Source organism: Alexandromys fortis, unplaced genomic scaffold (assembly GCF_014885135.2).
Source record: "Alexandromys fortis isolate MF-2015 unplaced genomic scaffold, M_Fortis_MF-2015_v1.1 scaffold_78, whole genome shotgun sequence".
Lineage (NCBI taxonomy): Eukaryota > Metazoa > Chordata > Mammalia > Rodentia > Cricetidae > Alexandromys > Alexandromys fortis.
In genome coordinates this window covers 334,268-355,352 of record NW_026067977.1, presented here as the reverse complement: position 1 = coordinate 355,352, position 21,085 = coordinate 334,268, and the positions used below count along the sequence as shown (strand labels likewise).

The window sequence follows — 21,085 nt, the reverse complement described above, 5'->3', positions numbered from 1 at the left end:
ATGTGTGTGTGTACTTATACCATGGTGCACACATGGAAGTCAGAGGACAACCTGCCAGCCAGCGTTCTCCTTCCACCATGCTGGTCTTGGGGACTGAGCTCAGACTGTCAGGCGTGGCAGCAGGTGCCTTGAACCTGAGTCATCCCCTGGCTCTGGTTAAGTGGCTCAAATACAGGAGGACAAACATCATCTCAGTGACACGTGAGCTGTAAGCATCAAGCTGTCTTTATGAACTCCACATAGAAAGGGGATTCAGGCTCACAGCACAGGGCTCTATGCACAGCTTTGAGAAGGGCTCGGAAACAGTGCACCTGTCACAGGAAAGCCTGCATAAACAGGCACACATCAGTGCTCAGACACTGTGAGCTGTGAAGTGTGTGGAAATACTTCAGACCCCAAAGTGCGCCTCAGTTAACTGGGGTGTAGACCCGAGTCTGCTTTGGCTCTCCTGATCATAGCATTTGAGACGGAACTGGAGCATCAATTGGAAGCCTTCATCAATTGAAGCTAATCATCAAGCCAACTGTGTGCAGACTAAAATCTGCCCGAGGAAGGCTGTCTTGACTGGAGTGCAGTGACTGGCTGTCATTCTACAGGATCCCCACCAATTTCTTCACCTCCTCGAACACAGGGTAGGCTAATTCTTTGGCTTTTGCAGATCCAACAAGTAAAATCTTCTTTAAATGGTCCTTATCCTTTTTCAGTTTCTCAATCTCACTCCTGATTGGAGCAAATTTCTCAATCACAGCATCTGCCACCAACAACTTGTAGCGCGCCGTGTCCATGCCTGCGCCGCTGCGCACCGCCTCCTCCACCGAGAGGCCTGACACCGCTGCGTGGATCGCCACCATGTTGGAGACGCCAGCTCTGCTGTCTGGCTCGTAGGTGACCTCCGATGTGAAGTCCGTCACAGCCTTCCGGAATTTCCGCACGATCTCCTCTGGGCTGTCTGTTATTCCGACAGTGGCCAGTTTGTCAGGGTCGGATTTTGACATTTTGGCCGAGGGTTCACGGAGGGATTTCACTTTCTTCATAGACGCTAGTGAAAAGACACGTCATTAAGAATGTTAGAGTCTAGATCAAAAACACCAGAGGTATTATCTGATTGCACAAATTGCACACCTGAAGAATTTGAGCAATTTATCAAGTGTGGAGGTAAAGACACCAGAACCAGGTCTTGTTTAGTGCAGCATCCGCAGCACGGATCAGCAGTGATTCATCCAGTGTAGAACTGACACAAATGGAATTATGTTGGCCGTATTACTTATTCTGTGCACACTTGTGGGTTCCAGGGAACCCAGGTCCCCAGCCTTGCATGGCGAGTGCCTTTATCCTCTAAGCCATTTCTTAAGCTCTGTGAACACTTCCTATCTTTTTTTAAATTTTGTGTTTGCGGATGTGTGTACAGATTCACATGTGTCATGGTGAATCTGTGACCACAGGACAACTTCTGAGACTCTGTTTTGGTCATCCACTTTGTTTTGAGGCAGGCTATGGCTTCCTTCTGCCATCAGGCAGCATCTCCTAGGCTAGCGGGCCATTCTCCTGTCTCCACCTTGCTGTAGGAATGCTGAGACTCTAATTTTTCCATGTCGCTACACAGTTACATACTTACAGATACATGCACACACATAAACACAGTCACAGAAACACACACACAGAGGGGGATGGCAGGCTGTGCTTCATAAACCAGTGTTATTGATAACTGCTTAGTTTATGGCTATTAATGGTGAAGTAGGTAAAAAGCAATGGGTTGAACATTGAACTCTTACTGCTAATATGGAGGTGACGTCAGTGCGCGGGAGACCCTAGCAGAGCTGAGGCTGGCATTGTAGATGCAGTGGTAGGTGTCTGTCCTAGCTCTCCTCTTCATTCAGAAAACAACATTTGGGGACCATCAGTTCTCTCTCGTTTGTCTGGACTATGACGGGGCAGTTCTCATTCTCCTGACCTTTGTCTCACTGTGAACGTTAAGAAGGGTGAGGTACGTGGGTTCTGGGATCAGCAGGGCTGACAGGGCTCAGCTTGGGATAGCTAGACACATGACTTGGACACAGCGTGAACCTGGTTGAGCCTTGTTCTGCTTATGTGTAACACAGGGCGTGTAATTTGCTCTAACAAATAAAATCTTTATTTATACACACAATCTATTGACAAATATTTTAGAAACTAAAAATTATGATTTTTAAAGTTTTTCCCCATATTTCACTTTTTTTTAATGTTCCTACATAATCCCAAATAATAGTGATTTCAGCTAAGAATTGTGAAGCCTGTCAGTGAGAGAGCCAAATTTAGTCCCAGCAAAGTTCCTGGTCTCTAGTCCACTCTTCAACACGAGCCCAGTTTCATAACCATCCGGTTGTTACTTACTGAGAATGGACTTGGGCAATGGAAAGAACTCCCCATACTTCTGGTTGAAACTCCGAGCTAGATCCTGGACAAGTTCCATGTGCTGGACTTGATCCTCCCCGACAGGAACGTGTGTGGACCTTTAATAAAACACAGACAGACAAACTCAGCAAGGCTCCTTCTTAGCCGGAAATGGTATTGCAAGCAGCTGCGTGTCCTGTGCCTACTTCACCATTGGTGTTCAACAAATGGTCACCAACTACAGAGGGAACATGGAGACCAGAGTCTTTATCTGTGTGTCAGACAAATGCTGAGGAGATGGGTGTCTGCTCCGGTTCTGTTTCTCCCATCGCAAAAGAGTGCAGCCATCAACACCAGCGTGACAGGATCTTGCCGGGAGGGAGCCATGGCATCTTGAATAGCATATGCTCTGCGTATAATTGTGTCTAAAAGCCACTCCTCATCCCTCACCCAGTCAGCACAGATCACTGCAACCTAGACCAGATGCTTTTACCTCCGAGCTGCGGCTCACACTTGAAAGACACCCCGCCCATTCTTCAAATTAGAGATGGCAGACGGCTCTTCCGGCCAGAGCCTTTCCTCCTCATCAAAAAAGGAAGTATTCAAGATCTTTCGGCAATATGTGTCTTCATGTTTGAGGAATTGTAATTGGAGGACAGCTAATATGTGACGGGGAACGTCAATGAAAAATCTCAAAGCACAACGCAGATGGGTCTAAGAGACAATGCAGCCCACGGAGAGTGAACTGCAGGGCGTGGGAAGAGCACACTGACCCTGAGGTAAGTTATGAGAGTCTAGGTTCAAATGCGACCTATGTCCACAGATGCACAGATCTGTAACGATACAGCAACCCGGGAAAGGCTGACGTTCCAGGCACTGGGTTGACTCTCGAGGACTGACAGGCAGATACCAATGATGGTCACGATGACAACGGAAGGAGAAAGACATATCTAAGTCAACTCACTGTAGCTGCTTCAAGAGAGCAAAGAAAATGATTTGAGAAAAGGAACTAAGGAAACTTGAGTTTTATCTAAAAGTTTTTATTTATTAAAAAATGAGGATATGAAAAAAACCACTCAGAACACAAAGAATTTATTATTTATGATGGTATCATTCCTGCACGCGCAGTTCAAAGCACGGACTCCTGGGGTGGAGACGGGTGGCTTCAATGGTTAATGCTGGGCTGTGGGGTCAGGTTTGATAAAACAGCTACAGCTTCTGACGGAGGAATTTTATTTTAATCTGGAAGAAGCAGTGAATGAGCATCGCGGGGCCCTCCCTCTTTGCAAGCCTTCATTTCCTCTGCAGAGACAACGACGGCACCATCTTCTTCCGGCTGTTTCCAGGGTTACCAAGGGTAGCTCCTGAGAGTAAACGCTCAATACACGGAAGCAACTGATATGGCAATCACTCGTCAATGTTGGATACGATGAAGGGCAAAATGCCAAGAGAGAGACATAAATGGTCTTATGGGAGGCACACTGGTTTCACTAATAAGATCATCTTTATTTTAATGGCCAACCTTGCAAAACAGAAAGACCAATGCTCCTCCCCAGAGATGGCCATAGACCTGGGGACAATCCAGATTTGGGTACAAACTGTATGTGAAACTGACAGGTGATCCCCAAATATAAATTATGAACTGTATAGGACTCCTGAGAACTCTGACCTAAGAAAGCCAGAACACTGAGTGAAGTGCCTTGTGAACCAGGAAGTGCTTCCTCCTCTCTGGAGGTCAGCAAAAGCAGTTCCGGGAAACTGCAAAGGGCCTGGGAGAGCTAAAGTCACTGGCGCAGAAGGCCCGTGGCTCACTGAGTGGTAGAGGTAGCATGCTTACTTCGTACCCTCTGCTCAGCACGGGTTCCTCTCCGGGGTCCACAAGCACACAGCCTGCTTTTGTCGATTTCTCTTCGACTGGTCTTTGCTACTCCTACCTGGTAATTATACTGACGCCCATAAGCAGAGGTCACCGTGGCTCCCCGAGCCCAAATTAGTCAGCAGAGCAGGTTAAAAAGCAGTTACAGTAGCCCATAGGAAATCACAGTGGACTGCAACTAACACAGAAAAAACAATTACCATAATCAATACACTTTAAGCACATCAAAATGAATATTTCCACATGTCAAAATGGTTCCAGATTCACAAAGTCACCCCCTAAACAGAAAACACATTTAGTTTTCATAATGACACTGTGTGCGTCTTGCCTTATGTCGGATCCTTGACTCTTTTCTTACAGTTCTGTGGGGTTTTGATTTTTGTTATAAGAGGATTAAAACCATTTTAATTTTTTTCACCTGGCCCCGTTGCTCCACGTGGCATCTGCATCTGACTCTGGTTTGTTTGTTTCTGGTCCCTCCTCCCACGGCGGCCGCTGCCGCTTTCACCTCCTGTAATTTATCTTGGCCTCTGCTTCTCATGCGTGGAGTTCACACTCCGCATTACCCAGCCTGGCTTTGATTCTGCTCACTCATGGGGCTTATTCTCTTCACGTTTGCAGCCGCTCGCCTTGCAGTCTGCCTTCCACTTCAAATAATTTAGGGCTGCGCTTTTAAAATTTATATCCGACATAATGATATCCATATTAATATGTCCACTCTCCCTCCCCTGTCTCTCCATTCCCTCTCGCCCTGGCTCTGCTTTCTCAGACACAACATAAAACAAAAGTCTTTCATAATTTTGATTGTTATAACTTCTGTCACAGAATAATGCCTCTGATCTTCTTCTCTGGTGACTGAACCGCTTTTCTCCTGCTTCGATCCTTATTGCCTGGAGGTTTGCTTGGGCTCTGCCCCGCCCCGTTGGCAGCATCAGTGTCCAGATGAATGATCATTGCCCGTGGAGATCTTGCTTTCCTACTGGCCTGGCTGTGCCTGTGGGGTTTCAGAACTGCTGCCTTTACTCAGCAGGCCGGGAAAGGGGGCTGGGGTTGTCTTTTCTGTCACAAAGGGCTGGCTCCCCGTCACGGATTGCTTACTGGACATGCGGCAGTGACTGATCATCACAGCAATTAGGTAGCAGACATTGATATTCAGTAGACATTGGGAGGAGCTGTGACTTCTGATGAGGCCTCTCCTAGGACTGCCCACTCAAGGGCAACAGCATAGTCAATGTGTGGCTTCCCTGACACAGGACCCGTGCACAGTCGTTCTACTGTGAAGTTGTAGTTCCTTTTCTTTACCGTCACTACCATGCTCTAGGCTGGTAAGACAGCCTCGCAACAGACTGGCCCAGCTGCTGTTCTCTTTAATCCATCCTTGCATTTAAGGTTTCCTTTGGAAAGCATTGATGACATCCAATTCGCTGGTCCTTAAATTCCACCGACAGCCTCCCATTCTGGGAGCACACATTGGTTAGTTTCTTGTCAACCACAGGTCCCTGCTCTCTGCGAGCTCCCAGTGTCCGGGACCAGAGCCTGGAGATTCTGCGCCTCAGACTGCCTTCCAGTGGAGTTTGATTTCACAGGGCACTGTGCACTATAGCTGTTCCAGAAGAACAGAGAAGGTATGCTGTGCAGACAGCATGGTAGAATGAAGTTGGTACAGCGGCTTTCAGGACCATGGAAGAAAGATTCCAGGCCAGCCTGGGCTCACTGGATAAAGTTTAAGAACCCTAAAATTTTAAGACGAGCTCTAAAAAAGCATACTTCCAGGGCAGCACTTCCAACCCCAGACAACAGGAAGAGTCTCAAGCCGAAATTCCAGGCCGCTTATTCTCCTGTCTACATTTTTGTTTCTTTAACTGTTCCCCAGAGACCATGTGCTAACGGCGTGGGCCCAGTCTATGGTGCTACTGGGAGATGTGGGAGCAGGCTGGCTAGAAAGAAATTAGGTCATTGGGGTGTGGCCCTAGAAGGTGATTTGGGGACCCTGGTCTGCCTTTCTATACCTGTTTCTGGTCACCATGGAATAAAGCAGCTCTGTCCCACACTACAACATCCTGCTTCACTCTAGACCCACAGACATGAGGCCAACCAACCACATTCTGAAACTGCTGACACCCAGGCCAAAGCTGACTTCACTAAAGACAGCCGACTGACAGAATTTAGCTTTCTACTTACAGCTTTTAAAGGCCCACCTCCTCATTCTGTGCCATTTCAGACTTTTTTTTTAAACATGTATTTACTTTGTGTGTGTGTGTGTGTGTGTGTGTGTGTGCACGCATGTGTGCATGGTATGCTTGTAGTCACAGTCACAAAACAACATTTGGGAGTCAATGCTCTCCTTCCACACGGTTCTTCGGCTTGTGCTTAGGTTGTCAGACTTGCAGGCAAGTGCCCTGCCTGCTGAGCATGCCCACTAGGCCCATCTTATCCTCTGATTTATGGGCTCAGCTTTTTCTTCTGTTTCTCCTCAAATTCTTGGGTCTTTGAAGAATTAGCAGATTTTCTCTGAGAGTTAATTTATCTCTTTTTAAAAAAATGGGGAGAGATCTCACCCACCTATCTTACAGAGCCATGATGAGAATCTGAATGGCATGTATCTACCAGCTATTGGATGCTCTGGAGACCACTGCTCAACACTTCTCAGTCTTCCCTTCTCTTCCCTCCAAGGGTGTGTACAGCGGCACTGCCTAGAATTATTGCATCACAAGTACTTAGACAACCCTGCTGAATATAAATACATTGTGCATATCTCTCTATATGTATATATATGTATACATATATATACACAAGAAGATAAACAAAAACAAAGAAAAATAAATATTTACTTAATATGTGGCCAGCTATTTAATTTTTTGAGAATGTCAAGAGTATCACATTTACATCGACATCCTTTCCACTCTTCCTTCTCCCCCTCCAACTCTTCCCATGTTTACTCCAACTCACTATTAAATTCATGACCTCTTCTTCTATAATTATTGATACACACAGACAGACTGACCGACAGACAGCTACACACACACACACACACACACACACACACACAGACACACACACACACTCCTTACTGAGTCCACTGAGTGTTGCTCCTATGTTTATGTGGTTAGGACAGACCAGCTGTGACTGGAAACTATCAGGGCGCTTGTCCCTGGAGAAGACTGAGTCGCCCTCTTTGCCTACAGCTCTTCATCTGAGGTTGAACCCATCTAATTCTCTCATTCACACTGGTGTGCCATCTGGTGTTGTCATTTTGTAGGTCTTGTTTAGGTGACCATATTGTTGAGATGTCATGGGTACAGCTTCCCTATCATATCTGGAAGACATTATCTAGCAGCTGGCCTTCTGGTCCTCTGAAGGTTAGCTATTTAAAATTAGGCATTCAGGGCTGGAGAGATGGCTCAGAGGTTAAGAGAACTGACTGCTGTTCCAGAGGTCCTGAGTTCAATTCCCAGCAACCACATGATTGCTCACACCCATCTATAATGAGATCTGGGGTCCAGAATATTATATACATAATAAATAAATTAAAAAAATAAAATTAGGCATTCAGATAAACAAGAAATGTATGAATAAAAATTAAGAACTTTTGCTATTTTTGAGTGCTCTTTCTTCATATATTCAATATATATATTCAACATATGCTATTATCATCAATATTATTTTGATAGTGCTAGAGACTGAACCTAGGGCTTCATGCACACTAGACAAGCTTTCTACTACTGAGTTATATCACCTACCCTTTTTATACTTTTATTTTGGGACGGGGTCTCACTAAGTCACTCAAGCTAGCCTTGAACTTGTGACCTTCCTGCCCAGTCTGATGAACAGCTGGGATCACAGACCTGCACCTCCAGGCTTGGCTTAAATTTCTGTTATTTATCATATTCTCTGGATAATATCATCTCAGTTCTCCAGTCCTGGGTTCCTTAAACAACTCCTATGGAAATAATTACATGTCTTTTATAAGCCAATCTGAAGCGGCTTCTCCATTCCTGGTCCAGCATTTGTTCTCTGGCCTACCATACCACTTATTCTAATGCTGACTTTGACAAAAACAAATACAAAGCCTATATTTGACTTGCACCAGCATTTTATGCAGAGGACACACAGATTTTCTGGTGGATAGAAACCACAGATATTTTACCTGTACTTCAATCTATCAACCTACCTATGTTTGTAATATAAATATTCCTAGACATGACTTTTCCCAAATACAGAAAGACATGAAACAAAACAAAAATAAACAGAAAATACTCCCAGCTGCATAGGTGGTCTAGCCTGAGACTAGACAGAAGGGAACACTGGGCTGCTTTTCTTAGTAAAGGGGCATGCAGATGTGCACCTCTGTAATCCAATCATGGCATTAGATCTGGCATGTAATTTCTAGGCTTAGGAAGGAGACCACCATCTTGAAGACAGATAATCACCTGGTTTTATAGAAAAGCATCTTTTATCTGTTTGCATGGACAAACTGTATATATCAGAACACAGATGAGAACAGAAGAATTCTTCCAATATCATCTACCCTCTTTTCTGAAGCCCAGAAGAAGCACTGTTCCAGCCACTAAGGAGATCAGTAGAAGTTAAGGAACTCTTACAGAATGGGAAAGAAATGCCTACCTTGGAAACGCTAAGTACTTCTATGAGCGATTCCTGCTGATGTTGGAGGTAGACTTGCAGTGGCATTTCACTTGTAATTTAATAAATAAAACTAACCTGAAGACCTGGAAAGCACAGCAGCCAGCCACCGGCTCTTACCTTGACCTCAGTCTGAAAATGGCGATCCTGCTTCTAGGAAACCTCAGAATGAGACTGAGACTGAAAGCGGTCTCCTCCCGTTTTATATTCCTCTCTAGTTCTGGGATTAAAGGCATTCACCACTACCACTTGGTTTCTATGGCAAGCTACTGTGATTACTATTGGGATTAATCTACTGGGATTAAAGGTGTGTGTTATTGCTACCTGGTCTATAAGGCTGAGTGGCTGTTTTACTTTTCTGATCTTCAGGCAAGTTTTATTTATTAAAATATAAATGAAATATCACACAAAGACTAAGACAGAGAAGAAGCCAGCAGAAAATTTTAGGGTTTACCTGCCACATCTGAACTACTTACAGTTTTGTGTATGACATGAGGACATTCACAGAGTGGGAAACGGTGGCACATAAAACATGCTTTGAGATCTTAGCAAGTTGCTTTGCTAATGTCAGCTTTCTAAGTGTCCTCCTAGATCTACAAACCATAGAGTTTGTATCATACGCTACTGATCCTATGCAATTTGTTCAATAACTCTCAGAGGTGTCCCTGCTTATCTAATTTGCAAATAAAAGGACTGCAATATCATTTTGCAAATTAGATTTTGGGCAACTGATGAAAATATACATCAGTTGCCTCTTGCCACAGTTTAAGTTTTGCAGCCACAGTTACCTAAAAACCAACCGAGGCATAAAAACATACATGAGAAATCCCAGAAATAAGCAGTAAGTTTGAATATGCATGTCACTGTAAGCAACACACTGTCCTTCCCTGCCTGCCATCAGTCAGCAATCAGCACTCCCATGACAACTATGCACCCCGACAGCTATATGCGCTCTCATGCCACCATTGTGCACTGCCTGGGCACAGCCTCACAATGACTAAGTTACAGCACACTGGTCCCAAAGTGCGCAGACAGTGCTGCTGGCAAATCAGATATATAGAAGGGACCTGGTGAAAAGATGAGCGTTCTCAACTTCAGAAAAAGAAGGCAATCATGTATTAAAATAGATAAAACCTCTAATAGGGACTAATCGGTCTGAGAAATTACAGAGCTGGGAAAAATTAGGTCTGTGCTAATTTTACCAAACTAAGAAAGCATGGCAAGCTTTCTTACTCCCTGCCGCCACAGCTTCAGCTCACTGGTGTCACCAAACGGCACGGGAAGCAAGGCGGGTAACAGCACAGTAAAATAAACTTAGAGCTGGACCTGGGCACAGGCTGTAATTCCAGCTACCCAGAGCTGAGGCAAGAGGAATACACATTTGAAGACTGAATTCACAGGGTAAATTCAAGGCCAGTCTGAACAACTTAGCCAAACCCTGTCTCAGAAGCCAAAACACAAAAATGGGACTGTAAATCTATCACAGGGTTCATCCCCACTAGAGAAAACAAGACAGCTGCATACAGAGAGCCCACACTCACGCAACTGCCATTGCAGGACAGTGCTGTGCCTGTTCTTGCTCACTGTCCTCCCTTCCTCCTTTCATCTCATCCTCTTTCCTCTTCCCCTCCCCTTCTCTTCTCCTCTTTTTCTTCCTGGTCACAAGATGAGCAGTTCGAGCTACTCCCTATTTCTTGTCACTGCCATCCAGCACCCCACTGCAGACTCAAAGCCACAAGCCTCCCTGACCTTAGACTGTGAGCACCTCCGGGTCTTGGTTACTGACTCCAAGCCTTTTTAGCTACGGTGACTCTGGATTTGCTGCTGACCACTCTGTGCCTCGGCTTTCTCTTCTGAAGAAGAGGGTGATGATGATAAACTTCACAAGGCTATTAGGATTCATGTACAGAGATGACTCAGAAAGGTCCCTAACACATAGTAGGCCCTCCGCACTAGCTCCAAATAGTCAGTCACTGAAAGACACACAGATTTAGTTCACAGTGCTGCCTGGTACATCTGATCCTTTCTGTAGCTCCTTCTCCGCAAGTCAGACCTTTCTCTGAAGTGTTAAGAATACTATTGTGTGGCACACGCCTGCAATTCCTGCACACACTCACCATGAGCGTGGGCTGCATAGTGCGACCCTGCTGCTAACAAGCAAAGCACACTCACACACAGCCTTTCTTCTCATGGCGAGAGCACATAGGCACCAGAGCAGGGCTGGCCTCCCTCCTTACTTGTAACACAGGATGTCCGCTGCCTGCAGCACCGGGTATGTGAGCAGGCCCACTGTCCCATCATGCTTCTGCCTTGCAGCCTTAGCCTGCAGAAACAAGAGAGAGGAGAAAGAAATCTGACGTGGACCCAATTACACTGCTCAGCTAAGACACTTTGAAGGGAGGCAAGGAGTGCCCTGGAGGTCCTGCAATAACACACATCCGGGGCCTTTAGCCCCTCCGGCATCACCTGCCACTTACCATGGTCATGCTCCGGGCTCCAGGAGAAGCAAGGGCAACTTCTTACCATTTGTATCTAAGTTTATTCTCGGAGCTGGGGCAAAGCCCACCTGAGCTCTACTACTGAGCTACACACAGTGTCCCTTGCCCCAGGAGGGATCCTGGACCACCTCTATTTCACTTTCATTTCACTAAGGACAAAGGGATTTTCTAGATTCCAAATCAATTATGTTCAGAAGTGAACTATGTTCACAAAGCCTGATGAGCCAAGCTCCATCCCCAGGACCCATACTCTGGAAAGAGAGAGCTGATTCCGGGAAGGTGTACTCCACATGCCATTGCTCATCCTCCCCCCAGACATGATAAATAAAAACATTTAAAAAGATTAAAAACTGAAATTACATTAAATTTACAGATAAATTTTTCCTTCCTTCCTTCCTTCCTTCCTTCCTTCCTTCCTTCCTTCCTTTCTTTCTTTCTTTCTTTCTGTGATCTTGTGCCTATATATGTTGGCATGACTGAAGGTATATGCCAGAAGCTTTCATGTAGAGGTCAGAGGACAACTTTTGGAGAGTCAGTTTTCTCCTTCCACTGTGGGCTTTAGGAACTGAATCCAGGTCATCAGGCTAATGCTGAGTCATCTTGCTGCCCAATTTGAGGATATATTAGTACTATTATTTTTATTTATCTATTTCTGTGTATTTATGTATGTACATGCCACATGTGAGTAGGTGCCTGCATAGCCAGAGAGAGGGTGTAGGATCCCCTAAAACTGGACATACAGGCTGTTGTGAGCTACCTAATGTGGTGCTGGAAGAGTAAAAAAGATCTCATAACTTCTGAGCTATCTCTCCGGCCCTTTACTTTTTATATTGGCATGCTGGCCTTGCAGTCACACAGGAAGCAAGGTGCTGTGGAAAACACTAATGCTTACTGAGTGCTGTTAATCTGCGATCCAAGCTCTATCCATCAACCCTCCAGATAACCCACCTCAGTAGCCCTGCCCCACCCTTCACACCACTCCTGTGCTCACTGTTCCCGTCCTTCACACCATTCCTTCTGTGCTCACTGTCCCTACTTTTTACACCACTCCTGTGCTCACTGTCCCTACCCTTCACACCACTCCTTCTGTGCTCACTGTCCCAGCCCTTCACACCACTTCTGTGCCTTTGCATATCTTCCCAGGGTACTCAGAGAACTTTTTACACTTAATTATTAGATTCAATCAGAAATTAGTAGTACAATGCTGTACTAAAATATCAAAGTCTTGCCTAAATTAAAATATGTTAGAGAGTCTTATAAAACCTTTGTTTCCAGTTCCTGGCATGTGGTCAATCTGCAGCCTCCCCATTAATGTCTTATTTACCAGCTCTTTGGACATTCACAAGATACCAATTTTTGTTGTGAGCAATAGAATAGGCATTCATTTTTCCTAGTTCTGGATGCCAGGAAGTAAAGGATTAAGACAAAGACTAGAGCTAGAAAAGAGAGCCCCTGCCACAGCCCACACCCCACCTCCAAGACTGGCCAGTGGTGCTTTTTTATGTGTGTGTCCTTATTTCCTTTGTGAGAGAGGTAAAGGGACTTATTTTAGAACATCAATCCTACTCATGAGGGACCCACCCTTTCCATCTGACCACCTCTCAAAGTCCTGGCTGCTCGGGGTTGGGTTTCAAGGTAAGGATCTGGGAAACAGGCACCCCGGTACCCAGACCGGGCACAGGCACTTGGTGGGGGGGCTTCTCTCTGCAGTTTAGGGAATGGCTTCTGAAAAGCAACTTCTGAGGCAATGAACGGCCCTGAAAATACGCTCAAAAGAAGCTGAAACCACAGTGAGTGCTGATATAATTGGGGCTACCTAATTCAAGTTAGCCAATTGCAAAAGTAAATGGCCATGAAGCACTGTAAATTACCTAATTTATCTTCTTAGTGGAACTTCTGTGGACTTGAACCATTGTCTAGGCTCAACTTGTTTAAATGTTAAAAATATTGTTTCTTCTCCCCATAGAGAAAACATTCTTCCCAGGATGCTTGGTGGTTCCAGGGGGTATTGGAGACAAAATCAGGGACTAGTACTCTAGAGATTCTGATTGTTCATTAACTATAACGTAGTAGGTTCAAAGCCATTCCCAAATCTATCCAAATACAGATATAATAAATAGGTCTGAAGCCGGAGTCCTGGAGAACCCTTCTGTTTTCTGCTCCACACTGTGACGTGGAGAGGTGGGTGATGCTGATCCAGCCTACAGTGAGTGGTGGACCAGGGTGGCGAGTCAACTCAGGACTCCAAGAACCTGGCACAGCAACAAACAGACGCCTTCCTTTCCATTAACAACCCTGTCCTGGCATTTACCTTCCACTGGTGTAAATGCTGCAGCCGGGGCAGTCTGACCATGCAGGTGAGGATCCAGCTTAACTGAGTGTGTTCAGGCACCTAAGGGAGAAATAGTAATAACAAAAAACAGTAAATATATATATATATATATAAATATAAAGTCAATGTCTTCTTATATAAAAGCAGAAATAATTAGACAAGATGGTTAGCTCAAATAGTTGAGAATAACCCAAGTCAAGGTTATTAAAAGGAAACAGGTGAAGGGCCGGGCTGTTATTTCTGATGCATAGACCCTTAGGTCAAGGAGAAGAATATATATATTCACCACTGCTACCACTAAAAGCACCCATCCAAACTAATACAAATACCAGTCTTTTGTTTAAGTTCTCAACATCCCTAGTAAGGAGGTGATCAGGGAAGTTTCAGTATCTTCAATGTGGATTTTACTACATCCTAGGGTACCCATCCCCTTGAAATGTCAGGCTTGTCAATAAATCTCCTTTCCTCATCTCTTCTCTTGTCTCTCCCCTTCCCTTCACTCTCCTCTCCTCTCCTTCCCTCCCCTCTCTTGCCCTCCCTTCCCCATCCAAAGCCCTCTTTGATCCTCTTTAAATCCATGATGATAGCCACAAAACTTTTCATATAGACAGCAAAGAAAGGCACCTAACTCCAATGAAAAATTTGGCCTGTTCAGATCTGCAGTGATGAGAAAGTGGACTGGCTGCATCACCTGTCCACCAAAGGAGAGTTGTAAAGATCCTAGCTCCTCCTCTTTTGAGTCTTTCTTCACTTTCTTTTTTTTTTTGTATTGTTTTGTTTTCCTACCCCCACCACTAATCAACAAGAAAATACAAACTCTCCTCAACCTAGTTTTGTTTGAATCAAGTTTAATCAAGTAAGCAAAACCTGGCAACAATTGGGATGATTCTTGGGCCCAGGCCATATTCTAACTGATGACCTAGAATGTGAGTCCTAAGAATCCCATTTCTAGGCCCTGGGGATTCCGAGTCTATTGATTGTGGCATTCTGTGTCCATATGATTCCCTTAAAAAGCAGAGACTCTTGCCAATTCTGCAAAGTGGCCCCAAATGTGTTCTCTGTGGGTTTTGCAAAGGGAACATAAAGGGATGAAGATGAACCAGCGCAGGCCTGTTTCACTAGCAAGGAGCCGACATCTGGAGCAAGACAGTTTCTCTTTTTCCCCCCCTTCAAGTTAGAGAGAAGGAAGAGTTGTTTTTCATGTATTTGACAAGGAATTGCTTTTAAAGTTTTGCGAGTGGCTGGGTGGAATCTGTCATCTTTCTTCTAAGGGGTTTCAGGGAAGGCAATGGCTATGACAACACTGCCCGAGAAAACTGCCAACTTCTGCTGCAGACAAACAAGCGGTGACCCAGCATGTCGCCAAGAGGATTAGAGTGGCTTCCAGTCACGGCGAAAAACGCATCCCATCCCAACACAGCTAACACGCACTGGGCACAGAGAAGAGTGCCATTGAATGGAGGGAAGGAATGAGAGCACAGCCAGTGAGTGTGGGTGACATGTGCAAAGAAGCAAGAAAGGCTTAGCCTTGGCAACATGATAAAAAGCTTACCACTGTGTCTCCTTGAATGACAGTATTCTGCTTGGAGTAGCTTTTTGTTTGGCCAGATGGAATGAGAATTATTTAACATTCAGCAGAGATTTTGATGTTTTCAAATTAGCATTAAATTAATTCAAATAGATTCCAGTAGAGAAATTAGGTAAAAGGTCAAGACCAGTTAACTTTTTGCCGTTCGTCTTCAATCATTATAAGAGAAACACTATGAGAAATAATTGTCTCGGTCAAGACAATCACATGGAGAGGTACTAATTTCTATTTGAAAAAAAAAATTTCAAAGTGGTAAATACTTAAATATATTATTTTCCTATGCTGTGAAGCCACAAACAAAACAACTACATTATCTGTTTAAGCCACAGACAAAGGTCAGGGCAGGGAATTGGCCTATTCACCATCCACGAACAAGACTGTACCCATCCACAGAACAAAGCACAAACATTCTTCAGCCACTGTAGTTTGGCTGCCTTGTTGGTCCCTGTAAAATACAGGCTGGTGAATGGTATATACTAGGCACTGGCTGCAAGTATGACCTTCACCAGAAGCTGCAGAAAGAACAGAGTTGCAAACCAACTTGTTGATACAGGGAAAAGCAATATCAAGAAAGTAGCTGCAATGGGAGCTAAACCATAGCAGGTGAAGGGTAAGGCTACCAAGCAAGGTATGAAGACGGACACACAAGGATGGCAGTGGGGCTTAAAGCTAACTTGAAGATTCTATCCAGGGAGCATGGGTACTTTTATACCCTTGGCAGAAGCATAGTCCTTTTCTAGGGGAGTCCCTTGGGCTGAGTGTGTAGCTTCAGGAAGAACTTGCAGGAGGGAAGAATGGGACCCTTGCCCAGCTATCCAGATCACCTCACACCCAAGAGCTTTTGTCTTTCATTTGAAGGAGTTGACCTGGTTCTGTTCCTTAGCTAGGTTACTCTGGATAACCTGATACTTTAGCATCTAAGTAAGTTCTTTGGGCTTCAGTTTCATTATCGACAAAGGAAGGGTAACAGTAATTTCTACCTAAGACTGCTCAGAACAATACCTAGCTCAAAGTCAGTTACTATTACTATAGGTACTAAAAAAATACTGTCTCCTGATTTCACATGTCTTCCCCTCCCTCTTTGTTCTTGTTATCTCGGAAGCTGGCCCTGTTGCCTTTCCTCAGACACACTCCCACCTCAGTGGCTTTCCCTTGGCTCTTTTCTCTGAGAGAAGAATTCTCCTCTCTAACTCCTTCACCTTAAGTCTGCTCAACCATTACCAGATCCCACCATTAGAAACAGCAACCTGCTACCCTCCTGTCTCATAGCGAGTGTAGCTGATTCCTTTTTACTTTACTTATAACCTAATCTGATGGTCTGAAGGAGAGTGGCCTCCATAGGCTCAAATGGATTAGGACATGTGGCCTTGTTGGAGGAAGTGCATCAGTGGGGGAGGGCTTTGAAGTTTCAGGACTCTTCTGATTCCCAGTGTGCTTGTGGATCAAGACATGAGCTCTCAACTGCTCCTGCCACCATGCCTTTTCTCTGCCATCATGGACTCTAACCCTCTGAAAATGTAAAACAATTAAACAACTTCTTTATAAGTTGCTTTGATCATGGTGTATTGCTGCAGCAATGAAAGTAACTGAACCTTCTAATATAATTTACTGTTGTCTTATGCACTATTGTTGTTATTTATTTTTCTAATCCAACAGAATTAAAGATTTTTATTTGAATTATTCACTGGCACAGCATAAGTACTTAGCAGAGCACTTAGGATTTACATATATTCATTGAATACTTGCAAAATTTATAAATAAGATTACATGCTTACTAATAGAGAAATGACAAAATCAAGTGTGATCATGCAATGACACATGTGGCTGTTAGTTAATTCAACTGTCAACTTGATTTGATTAAGGTGTTAATGAAGTAGAGTAACAGGTATGTTTCTGAGCAGTTTCCCCAATGATCACTAACTGAGGAGGGAAGACTCATGTGAATGTAGGGAGCACTGCCCGAGGCTGAGGATCTAGATGGTACAAATGGGAAAAGTGGGTACTGACATTCTCCTCTGTGTTTCCGGGTCCACTGAGATGTGAGCAAGCCGCCCCAGGTTCCTGCTGCCACAGCTGCAAACTGTCCCTGCCCCCATGCTTTCTCAGCCATGATGCACTGTATCCTCAAACTGTGAGTCACAGTAATTCCTTCCTTCCTTTAAGGGGCTTCTTCTCAAGCATCTGGTGACAGCAACGAGGAGTGTACTGAATGCAGTGGTATACTGACAGTCTGGACAGCAAAAGAGACCAGCCGGATCGGAACCTCCAGACAGATCACAGAAACAACCCACTCTTCTAGGTGTGGCAGCGCACATCTTAAGTCCCAGTTCTTGGGAGGCAGAGGCAGCAGGATCTCTGGGAGTGTCAGGCCAGAAGTGTTACAGAGTGAGACCCTGTCACAAACAAAAAAACTTTGCCAAACCCAAGTCACTCCAGACCAAAACCAAATAAACTATTCTGTGAAAAGAGAAAACTGTGAAAGGTACCACAATACATTACTTTTGCAAAATGTTTTTAAGTCACAAAACCAAAAAGCATTATATATTCTCAATGGAATTATAAGTACAAAATATGAGTTTGTGGGAAAATAAGTATCAATTATGAGCCACACTGATCATATGAAGTTCAAGATCACGGCTGTCTATGGTGAAAGAATATGAGGAGGAGAGATGAAAGGACTATACGAGGAAAGGATTTTTAAAAAGTTCAACTTCATCTACAATTGTAAAAGTTTATGGGGTTGGAAAGATGAAGCACTGGCTGCTCTTCCAGAGGACGAAGGTTCAATTCCCAGGACCCATATGCTGACTAAAACCCATCTGTAACTCCAGCTCCGGGAAATTCTACCTCTTCTTCTGGCACCAGACATGCAACTGATACACACACACACACACACACACACAAATAAAAGTTTATGTGTATGTGTGTGTTGTGTGTGTGTGTGTGTGAGAGAGAGAGAGAGAGAGAGAGAGAGAGAGAGAGAGAGAGAGAGGCCAACACTGGGTATCTTTCATCTATTGTTTCTTCATTTTTGAGACAGGGTCTCACTGAATCAGGTATCACTGATTTGGCCATCCTGGTTGGTCAGTGAGCCCTTACAAGGATCCACCTGTCTCTGCCCACTTAGTACCAGGGTTACAGATGTAAAACTGGCTTTTATGAGGGTGACAAAAATGGGAATCTGGGTCCTCAGGTTTATATGGTAGGTACCTTACCAATTTAATCATCTTGCAAGCTCCATCATCTGTAACTTTTTTTAAACTAAAAGGATCTGAAAGTAGTATGAGAAGATATTAACAATATTCATCTTTGTGCCGAGAACACAGATGTTCCCTATGTATTTTACTGTATTTTTAAATAAAAAAAAAAGAAATTAAGAAAAAGAGCCCAAGGAAGCTGATTCCAAAATATGTACTTGCTAGATATCAACCATACCTAGCCAATGACCCAGTTCGGTAATTCTTGGGTCAGATCTCTAACACACCCGTAGGGCCCCTCAGGATGTCCCTCTTTCCCATGCAACCGCTACCCTCCCATGCATCAGGTCCTGGAAACTTTAGTTAGGACGCTTGGAAGACTATTCAGACTCCCAAACTCCCATTTACTGCTTCCTCTCGGAAACGTGCAATTTCATGCTGAGTTATTTTTATTAGACTCTTATCATCCCCATGACAAATCCCTTTAACAAGAACCCTGTTTGGGGATCTGATTTTAATTAAAACAACGTTCTATCAACGATCCACTCTCACTCTCCTCAGTTGGATTGCCTCCTGTCAGGACCTGAAATGCCAGTGAATATTGGTCTGTATATATCATGAGTTCACTTTTTCTCTGTCCGATATTTCCCAAGCTAAATATGCTGATTCTTTCTGCCTGTTCCTAGTTCAAAAGTCAATCCATCTAAGTCCTGGGCTCATTGTATGCATACTTACCTCTGCACACACCTCTCCTTAATCTGAAGCATTGTATCAGCTTTAAGGACAAACTGGGTAAGAGTAGCTCTTGATTTGAAGTGCCTCCCACACACTGTCTCTCTTTTTACCATCTGACATCTACAGATTATACTTCACTTTGTTTCTTTTCATTTCAGAGTCTAACGTGTGGGATGCTTCAAGATTTTTGTGATAAAGAGAAAGGGATCAGGGTTTGATACCACGCAAAAGTGGGCAAGTGAGGAAGCAAGGGTAAAGTGGTTACAAAACAGCAGAACAAATAATGAAACTAAGTTCTTCTGTATCTGAAACAACCTGAATAAATGGATCCAAGTCACCAAACAAAGGATACACTGGCTGAATGGGTAAAAGAACAAGATCCACCTATGGGAGACTAAGAAACACATAGCTAAAAGTGAGAGCTTTTACATACAAACAACGACCTAAGAGAATTAGGTGGCTTTATTTATGTCTGACAAAGCAGCCTTCAAGTACCGCTCCTGCTTGGATATGGTGTGCTCTCTGCTCCTCCCTTTCCAGTGGCTAAGGCAAATCAGTGAATAATCCCACTTTAAGGAAAACCAGAGGATGTGGCTAGTGACGGCATTTCTGCTTTCTAGTAAAAACTGGAATTTTAGGAAACACGTACCCTTCATTCCTCAAAGATCCCCTGAGATCTCTGATGACATTAACAGCATGGCCTTTTACCACTACAAATGAAATGTGCAGGACTTCCCAAGTTTTATATAGCTCAGTCTTAAGTGTGAAGAATAAAACGTAAAAAACACTCTGGAGATAATACAGAATAGTTCTCCAATGCTAAGCCGAGAAGAATTACTGAAAACACACATCATGAGAACTCAACCGCAGGAAAATAAAGGCTGCTTTTCCATAGCTGGTTTGGCTTGTTTCTGCGATAAAATGCCCAGGAAAAGCAACTTAAGACAAGGCTTCTTTTGGCTCACAGTTCTAGAGTGCTGCAGCAGGGAACGTGCGGCCGCAGGAGCAGAGGGAAGTGAGCCACAGTGAATCCAACTGGGACCAGAATGCAATGAACACACGCCTGTGTTCAGCTCACAGCCTTCCGTTGATTAGGTTCAGGAACACAGCACACAGAATGGCACCACCACACTTAGGGTGGGTCTTCCCACTTCCATTAACCCACTTAAAAAGGCAAACCACACACACCGAGAAAAGATAGTATTCAGAAGATGTAAAAGACCTCCTCAAATCAATAAGAAAATACAATTAAAGAAATGGGCCAAAAAGAGATATAAATCACAGATGAAAACAGAAGGGTTAGGAGAAAAAAAAAATTAACTTCAACCAAAAGTGCCAATCACAACAAGATAGCATAGTGTATAACGGAGAAAGAAAACCATCTAACAACACTAATATTGCTGAGGACTTAGAGCAGCATACGAGTGTCTGGGGTGGGAATGCAAACTAGAATCAGTGTGATCCGGCAGCATGAGTAAGGCTCATCCTCGTGATTCTACTCTGGATACACGCACACAGAAAACAATCGTCCAGGGCCAACAGTAAGGGTGCTTGCTACCAAACTTAGCCATTGAGTTCGATTCCTCATGGCAGAAAGAGAGAACCCACTTCTGCCAGTTGTCCTCTGACCTCTATATGCAGGTTAGTGTGTGCATGGTCCCCCACCCACACAAATAAATATATTAAAAAAACAAAAACCCTTTTTCATCCAGGTGGTGGTGGTGCACACCTTTAATCCCAGCACTTGGGAGGCAGAGGCAGGCGGATCTCTGTGAGTTCAGAATCCGCCCAGGCTACAAGAGCTAGTTCCAGGACAGGCTCCGAAGCTACAGAGAAACCCTGTCTCTG

The 21,085-nt window shown here is 44.3% G+C and overlaps 1 protein-coding gene across 3 annotated transcripts in view; it reads right to left on the bottom strand.

Moving 5' to 3' along the window:
* Nucleotides 1-207: 207 nt before the first annotated feature.
* Nucleotides 208-21,085, bottom strand: part of Wars2 (tryptophanyl tRNA synthetase 2, mitochondrial) — a 75,217-nt gene continuing 54,339 nt past the window's right edge. For 2 of the 3 annotated variants that reach the window (XM_050157573.1, XM_050157574.1), the window contains 4 exons: nt 13,697-13,777; nt 11,125-11,210; nt 2,371-2,489; nt 208-1,039 (listed from right to left, as the gene is read on the bottom strand). In XM_050157573.1, the coding sequence (XP_050013530.1) occupies nt 591-1,039; nt 2,371-2,489; nt 11,125-11,210; nt 13,697-13,777 (735 nt within the window). In that variant the 3' untranslated portion in view covers nt 208-590. The remainder of the gene's footprint in view (nt 1,040-2,370; nt 2,490-11,124; nt 11,211-13,696; nt 13,778-21,085) is intronic. The other variant, XM_050157575.1, reaches the window with a different exon arrangement.